General features: G+C 64.2%; 1 protein-coding gene across 4 annotated transcripts in view; it reads left to right on the top strand.

Annotated features, from left to right (window-relative positions):
* The first annotated feature begins 266 nt into the window (after positions 1 to 266).
* Positions 267 to 7,894, top strand: part of SMOC2 (SPARC related modular calcium binding 2) — a 65,952-nt gene continuing 58,324 nt past the window's right edge. For all 4 annotated transcript variants that reach the window (XM_070417322.1, XM_070417321.1, XM_070417320.1 and 1 more), the window contains exon 1: positions 267 to 503. In XM_070417322.1, coding sequence (XP_070273423.1) covers positions 417 to 503 — 87 coding nt within the window. In that variant the 5' untranslated portion in view covers positions 267 to 416. The remainder of the gene's footprint in view (positions 504 to 7,894) is intronic.

Genomic DNA, 7,894 nt, shown 5'->3' with positions numbered 1-7,894 from the left:
CCTCCCAGACGTGCCCGCGTGGTGTGTGCATGTGTGTGTAATGCGTGTGCGCACACATGTGTGCATCCATGCGTGTGCGTGGGCACCGCGCCGGGAAGGAGGCGCGCACACAGCACCCGGGGGTGGCCCCTGCGCCCCAGCGCATCTGAGCTGAGCCGCGCGCTGCGGGCGCAGGAGGTGGGGCTCTGGGCTGGAGGGGAGGGCGGGGAGGAGGGAGGAGGGAGGAGGCAGGAGGCTCCGCAGTGATTTGACAGGAGCCAGGGAAGCCCTAAAGGACGCAGGACCTCTCTGTGCCGGGAGGGCAGCTGGTCGAGCCGGGCGCCAGGAGCGGAGGGGAGGACAGCCCGCAGCCCAGCGCCAGGCTCCGGCCGCCGCCGCCGCGTGTCGCCGCTCCGCTCCGGCCGCCCGCGCGCACCATGCTGCGGCCCCGGCTCTGCTGGCTGCCGCTGCTGCTCGCGGGGCTGCTGCCGCCGGCGCCCGCGCAGAAGTTCTCGGCGCTCACGGTGAGTCCTGGTCCCCGCGGAGCAGAGCAGGTGACCCCGGAGGCGGGGGGGCCTCCTCCTGCCGGCGGGCTGGGCAGGTGGGACTTGGGCTGGCGGGTGCGCGAGGTGCGCTCTGGGCTGGACCGCCGCCAGCTGCCAAGGGCGCACTGGGGGCGGAAGGGGCGGGGGAGGGGGCTAGCTCGGGGGGTAGGGGGGGTGGGGGGGGGTGGGGGTCGGAGTGCGCTCCCCCACTTAGGGGTGTGCAGGGTCCCGCGCCCGACGCAAGGTCTGGGATCGCCAGCGCCGCCCCGCGGACTGTTGGAGGCGGACCCACCAGGGACCTGGTGCCCACTGGCCCCTGGAGCGCGCCTGTCCGCGGGCTCTGCGCGTGGGCGCTGAGCTGGTTGGAGGGGCTGGGAGCCTTGGGCCCTCCTTGTCGCCCCCAAGGTTGGGGGGGTCCTTTCTGGAGACCCTCCCTGTGTGGAGTTAGGAGAGCAGATGGCATGACAAATAGGGATCATTCGTCACTGGTGTAAACGGACAGAAGGGGGAGGAGTCCCTGCGCCCCAGGGGCCACTTCGCCCCACGGCGCCCCCCGCCCCCCCCCCCCCCCCCCCCCGTCTGAGCTGTGCGACCGGCGGGCGCGCGCCCCAGAGCTTGGGTCACTGCGGTTGACCACAGCGTGTTTTTCTTTCTTCGCTGCAACTTCTAGGCCAAGGCCCTGGTCGACCCGCGCGGTGCCAAGCGCGGAGCTGTGTCCAGGGGCTGCGCCAAGCCACGGCCACTGGCCCTGCTGAGCCTGCAGCCCCCAGCTCTGCAGACCTCGCGGCTGGCAGGGTCTGCAAGCCCATAATTAATGCAATCTGCAGCAGCGAAAACACGCCGCTTACATGTGTTCTTGAACAAGTGCTTGAGAAAACACGAGGCAGGGAGCGCGCCTCTGGTGGGGAGGGTGTAAGTGGCCGGGACGTGCCCTCCCGAGTTCACGGCATCAGAAAGAGAGGCTGTGGTCCGTTCTGCGTTTCAGCAAAGGCGCGGCGCTCCCGCGAGCGTCCCGGCAGCGGGAAGGCGTCAGCCGCTCCTGGTTCATACCTAAGATTCTTCTGGAGCCGCCTGGTCCCTGCCTAGTGTCTCCAGGGACTTGTCGACTAGAGGCTGTTCCGGAGGCTCGAAGGTTTTCACACACTCAGCCTTCCCTGCAGACTCGTATCTCCCCAGAGGGGCCCACCCACCACCATGCACTGGCTGTGTTCATGTGTATACACATGTGTACATACGTGTACATAAGATGCATGCACACACATGAAAACAGACCCCCCCCCATAGTGCATCAGAGGGTGAGACCAACGCTCCACGAGACCCACGTTTTCGGCAGGGCCACGGCCGAGGGCGACCCACCGTGGCCGCGGCGCTGGAAGGGCGCGAGGCAGCCTGTCCCGGGCCTGCCGTCCTGGGGGGCCCGGCCGGGTGGTCCCCGGAGGAGCAGCAGGATCCGTGCGGTTAGTTATTGGAACAATTTAAATCTCCGCAGATTTTCTTTTCTTCTCTCCCTCCCCTCTCCCGACTTAACCGTTTCCTCGCAGTCTCTGGTGCCTCGCCTGCGCCCGCGGCTCTCAGGGTCTCCGGCTGCAGCCACGCCAGCCACACGTGGGCTCCCGTGGCCAAGCCGACCTGGCGGGGTCCCGGGGCCTCCCTCACGGCACGGCCCAGAGGACGTGTGGCTTTAACACCACAACTTGCCGGCGAAGGCTGTGCTGCTCTTGCACCAGGAACGGAGTTTAAAGCCGTAAACTATTTGGCAGACGTCGTCTCCCCCCGCTCCCCCCGCCCCCGCCGCAGGACACCAGGAAGCCAGCGATGGGCTGGCGGAATGGGAGGTGCTGGTGTCTCTGTAGATGGCTTCCTGGGGTGCGGGGATCTCTTTGTTCCAGAGGAAGGCCCTCACGCAGCCCTCACGTCTGGTCCTGCATAAATCAGGCCCGTCGGCTGCCCGAGGCTCCGGGAGGGGTGGCTGCGGTCCTCTCTCCGCTCCCCTAATCTGAAGGGGACATAGCAGCTCTATCTGCTCAGCGCGTGTGAGGGGTAGAGATAAGGGCTCTGGTGTGCGCGGTACATCCTTCTCCAGTTAACATGCACCCAACGCCCCAGGCCCCGTCCCTCTGAGGTGTCATCCCCTTGCCCGCCGCCGGGTCGCGTGGGCCTGGAAGCAGCCGGGGGCTCCCCACCGCAGGTCCCCTGTGCCCGCGCTCTGCTCTCCTGTGTGTGGGCCCCGTCGGGTGTCTGCTGTGGGGCTGGACGGGTGCTCGCGTGCTCTGCCCCCGTTCGCCCCGCTTCTCGCCCGGACACAGGCGCCTGCACGCGTGGCGTTTAGAAGTTCCTGGGCCTGGCTTCTCAGGACACGCCTTCTCCCTGCTGCCCACTCGCGGGGGCAGATGTGGCCAGAGGGCCACTGGGCTTTGTGCGCGAGACAAGAGGATCTGCTTTGCTGGAGAATGACCGTTTTTTATTCATTCTCCCTTTTGTGTGTTTCCTGATGACGTTCCGTGGCCTGGCCTACGCTCCTGTCCTCACTGGCCTTGGCCTCGCCGCCCGCCAGCAGGTGGTGTGACGGAGTCCAGTCCGCCCTGACGTGGGCCCCGCCTCTCCTCCCTGAAGGGGGGCCCCCCAAGGCCAGGCTTCTCCGCTTCCCAGGGGAGGGCTGACGGTTCTCTTTAAATTTCTGTGCACAGCCGAGACCGGGAACACTTCCCAGTGTGAAGCGTTAGCTGGGCAGACAGGGCCACAGCTCTACACGGTCCCAGGTGCAGGCCTATGAGTTTGCCTAATGCCCTGCCGCTAGGCTCACACCTGAGTGTGTGTGTCCTGCCGCTAGGCCCACACCTGAGTGAGTGAGTGTGTCCTGTCATTGGGCTCACACCTGAGTGCGTGTGTGTGCCCTGTCACTGGGCTCACACCTGAGTGAGTGTGTGTGTCCTGTCACTGGGCTCACACCTGAGTGCGTGTGTGTGCCCTGTCACTGGGCTCACACCTGAGTGAGTGAGTGTGTCCTGTCACTGGGCTCACACCTGAGTGAGTGAGTGTGTCCTGTCACTGGGCTCACACCTGAGTGAGTGAGTGTGTCCTGTCACTGGGCTCACACCTGAGTGAGTGAGTGTGTCCTGTCACTGGGCCCACACCTGAGTGAGTGAGTGTGTCCTGTCACTGGGCCCACACCTGAGTGAGTGTGTGTGTCCTGTCACTGGGCTCACACCTGAGTGCGTGTGTGTGTCCTGTCACTGGGCTCACACCTGAGTGCGTGTGTGTGTCCTGCTGCTAGGCCCACACCTGAGTGCGTGTGTGTGTCCTGCTGCTAGGCCCACACCTGAGTGTGCCCCGCGGGGCAGTGCCCAGAGGTGCTGGAGGGACCATGGCCGCATGTGGAGCTGACCCTGCCTCTGCACCCCCATGTGGAAGGCAGCGTTGAGGGAGCCCCCCCTTTGCTCACAGCCCGTGAAGGCGGGCGCCCCGGAGGGTTCCTGGGAGGGACTGACAGGGACTCTGTCTGCTCATTGGCCCCCCGCCCCCCGCACAGCGAGGCACACGCTCTGGTGTGTCCACGTTCGAGGGAAGGGAAGCCGAGCCCAGACCCCACAGGAGCCCCGGCAGCAAGGTGGCCTGGTGCTTCCAGACCCCGAAGCCGCTCTCCTTCCTGGGGGGCGGGCGTCCTGGCTCCACTCTCCCGTCACCTTTAGGCTAGAACTGGGCACCCCTTTTCCATTCGGGACCCGTTGACCGTGGTCGCCTTCCCACGTGGTCACCCCCCCCCCCCCCCCCCCGTACTTATTTGGCCTAAAAGAGCGGGAAGGAAGCAGGAAACAGCTCTGGCTCAGTTACAAGTTTCAGACGCTTCCCGGCGTGTCCGTGAGAAGACCTCCCGTGGACGTGCCGAGACACCAGCCGTGAACCGCTCTCGCTCCCGCGTCATCTGGTGGGCGCTGCTCCACTCAGCGTGGATCCCTCAGGAGCGATTGCGGCTTCTCCTCTCCCCTGCGCACGCTGGGCGGGCGTGGACGCCCCGGGAAGGCGGCTTCGTGCCCCGGTGTGAGACGGCCGGCCAGAGGGGGCCTACGGAGAAGGAACCTGAACCCATCAGGGCCCCGGCCTGGGAGCCCCTTCCTGGCGGCTCGGGACCCAGATGTCTGGGCGGCCACTTTCCTTGTGATTTGAAGTCAAGACCCTCATAAAACCTGAAGCCACTCCGGCCCGAACGAGGCTGCAGTCACGGCCGGATGGGCCCGAGGGTGCAGGGGCTGGGGCCACGGGGTCGGAGGGATCCTGTCCCCTCACGAGCCTCCCCGCAGGCCAGGGCTGCCGTGGGGCTGCTGTGGAGATGGGTGTGACCGTGTGGGCCAGGGCACATCTGTGTATTTTTGAGTTGAAAGGTGCCCCGTCCACACATACAGGACAGACGTGGATGTGGGTTTCCAGGAGCCTCTTGGAAGTAGGAAGGAATCAAGAGCAGGTTTTCTGCGTTCACGCAGGGGTGGGGCCTTGCCCTGCCAAGGGCCAGTGGACACTGATACCATCATTCGAGGGCCACACGGAAAGGTCAGCTTAATGACCAGCCTGCTCTACCGGGTCACTCACCCCTAACGCCTGGGCAGGGCCAGGCCCCGGGATTCCGCGGGCCTTCTGCCGCCCACAGGCCGGACGTTCCCCACCCGGGAATGTAAGGCATTAGACTTGTCACCCGGACGCTTCCCCGGGCGACGGTGTGGGTAACGGGACAAGGCTTCCTGGTGGAGAGGCGTCCATCTGTGGAGGTTGAACAGCAGCCTGTTGCACACTTAGCTGAAGCCCCGGAGGAAAGATGTTGGGAAAGGAAGTTTGATTTTACCCGGAGAAGGAATTATTCTGAAAGTGAAAATAGCAGACATTCTCGTGTGATTTTGTAGCCCCAGGTTGGAGCTCCAAGAGCCAAGGTTTGTAATAAACCACAAACGAATAAAAGGAAATCGTCAGCTCGAGTTTATTCTGTCGGGATGAAGAGAGAGGAGTTGTACGTAGAAACTCGGGCGCTGTGAGATCTGACCAAATTTAGTTAGAACCCTCCACGCGGAGGCATCGCAGGGCGACGCTGAAACCAGGATCACAGTCAGGTTCTGTGGCGTGTGACCTCATGCAGCCGCCGCCCATGACGCTCGGAGGAGGGGCGGCGACCGAGGGAGCGGGCTTCCTCCCTCCGGGGTGGGTCTCCCTTCGGTTTCTTTGGTCTTTCCCGGCGTCTCTTTCCGTTCTCTCTCCCACTTCTCCCGAATCGCGCTCCCGTGTTCCCCGTGTGCTGATGCAGTGGTTCTCCACCTTCTGGCCCTTTAAGTACCGTTCCTCATGCTGTGCCCCAACCATAACATTATGTTTGTTGCTACTTCATCACTGTAATGTTGCTACTGCTATGAATCGTCGTGTAAATATCTGATATGCAGGATGGTCCTAGGCGACCCCTGTGAAAGGGTCGTTCGACCGCCAAAGGGGCCGCGACCCACAGGTTGAGAACTGCTGTGCTGACGGGTTAACACGGTCGATCGTTCTGCGTTGGCACCGGCAGCCGGCCGTTCCAGAAGAGGTCTTTCAGCTTCTATTCCTCCTCTGCCCCCCCCCTGCACCTCCCACCCCCAGCGCCTCCGCCCGCCCCTCCGCCAGCTGCGCCCTGGTGGCCGGCGTTGCGGTGGGTGGGCCACACCGTCATTCGATCCCAGCGTCAGGTTACCGACCCCTCCATTAGCCAGCCGTGCCCAGGGCAGACTTTGTTCTGGGGGGACGAGTAAGCCAACGCGGAACGTTTGAGGTTGCTGGCAGGGAGTCCGCCAATAGTCACGACGCTTCGGAGAGCGTGAAGGGCTGCGGGTGAACATGAGCCGCGGTGGGTTTGATCGCGGGCCGAGCGCGCGTCGGGGGCACCGTCGAGGGGGCCCGCTCCTCTCTGGGTACCTCAAGTTCGCGGAGTTTAGTGGCTTCTTAAAGAGCAATCTCATCAGTTTGTTGGGGAAAAGCAGTAAGTAGTCTGTAGGTTGGCCTTGTCTGAGTCAGTGTTTATTTATTTTTTAAATATATTTTTGTTGATTTCAGAGAGGAAGGGGGAGAGAGAGAGAGGGAGAGAGAGAGAGAGAGAGACATCAATGGTGAGAGAAATCATGGATCAGCTGCCTCCTGCACGACCCCCACTAGGGGTCAAACCTGCAACCTGGGCCTGTGCCCTGACCTGGAGTGGCACCGTGACCTCCTGGTTCACAGGTCGACGCTCACGCCCCGAGCCAGGCCGGCCGGGCTGTACCCGTTTCTCTAGCCCATCCTCAGACGCGAGTGTGCACGCGCCTTTCTTCACCGCATCTCGTCCGGCTTTCTGATCACTAACCTTCGCTGGGACTGCTCACCCGAGTCCTCTTACTCTACCCTGTGCTTTTACAACATTGAGGAAAGCGCGCAGATCAAAGGGATCCACGGAGCCTGGGCGCCGCTCTTGCCGTGGCACAGTCACCCTCCCGCCCGGCAGAGGCCGAACCAAAGGAAAGAGGCTTCATGAGGTGCCGCCGGCCCTGGGTGAGGACCGCTCCAGGTGCACGCGTCACAGGCCGTCGTCCGTGCCACCAGGACGTGAACAAAGATCGATTTTAAAACCGTGACTTTTCCGGAAAAGCGGCTCTTCTCCTGCGTGCTGTGGCCGGCAGGGCCCAGGCTGTCGGAGGGAGGCGATCGGGGGCCGCCCGCAGCCGGTGCTGGGCTCAGGGTTCCGGCCGCGCTCCCTGCCCCCTGCGCCCTTTCTAGGAAACCCCGTGACCTCCAGGGCAGCCAGGTCACACACTGAGCTTCCCCATCACACATTCCTCCCAAGAGCAGACCCTTCGTAGGTTAGTAGATCGTGGGAGGGACTGTCCTGCCTTCACAGCGAGCGGCCGGGAGCCGCGAGGCCCCTGTCCAGCCCCATCTCCTCCCCTCAGGGCTCAGCACTGGGTGCGGCCCCAGCTTCCCTCCAGACACGAGCGTCCTCCATATACAGTCCTGGCTGCGCCCGTTAGAGGCTCGTCGAGAGCGGGGGGAGGGGGTCCCTGGGGCGTCACTCAGAAGATAGGTGACCATCAGGCTTTGAGGGTGGACAGAGACCACAGGCCCCCCGGCCCGCTCCCCCATTCACTGCCGGCGAAGGGGTGTGAGGAGGCCCTGCGGAGAGGCTGTGAGCCGGGCCGAGGCGGCTCCCATCAGGCCGAGGGACCACTCGGCTGCCGACAAGTCAAGGACTAGCTGCTCCTCGGCGTCTAGTGGGCACCTGAAGAGGAGCACCCTCGTCCGCAGGCAGCCCCTGTCCGGCCCCCTTCCCCTCAGGCCGGCCCTGTCCGGCCCCTTCCCCACAGGCAGGCCCTGTCCGGCCTCCTTCCCCA

The sequence above is a fragment of the Myotis yumanensis genome, unplaced genomic scaffold (assembly GCF_028538775.1).
Source record: "Myotis yumanensis isolate MYYU_CA2020_CCGP unplaced genomic scaffold, mMyoYum1.0.hap1 SCAF_6, whole genome shotgun sequence".
NCBI classification, from domain to species: Eukaryota; Metazoa; Chordata; class Mammalia; order Chiroptera; family Vespertilionidae; genus Myotis; species Myotis yumanensis.
Note: the sequence above shows the minus strand (reverse complement) of the source record. Positions and strands in the feature narration are given on the sequence as shown.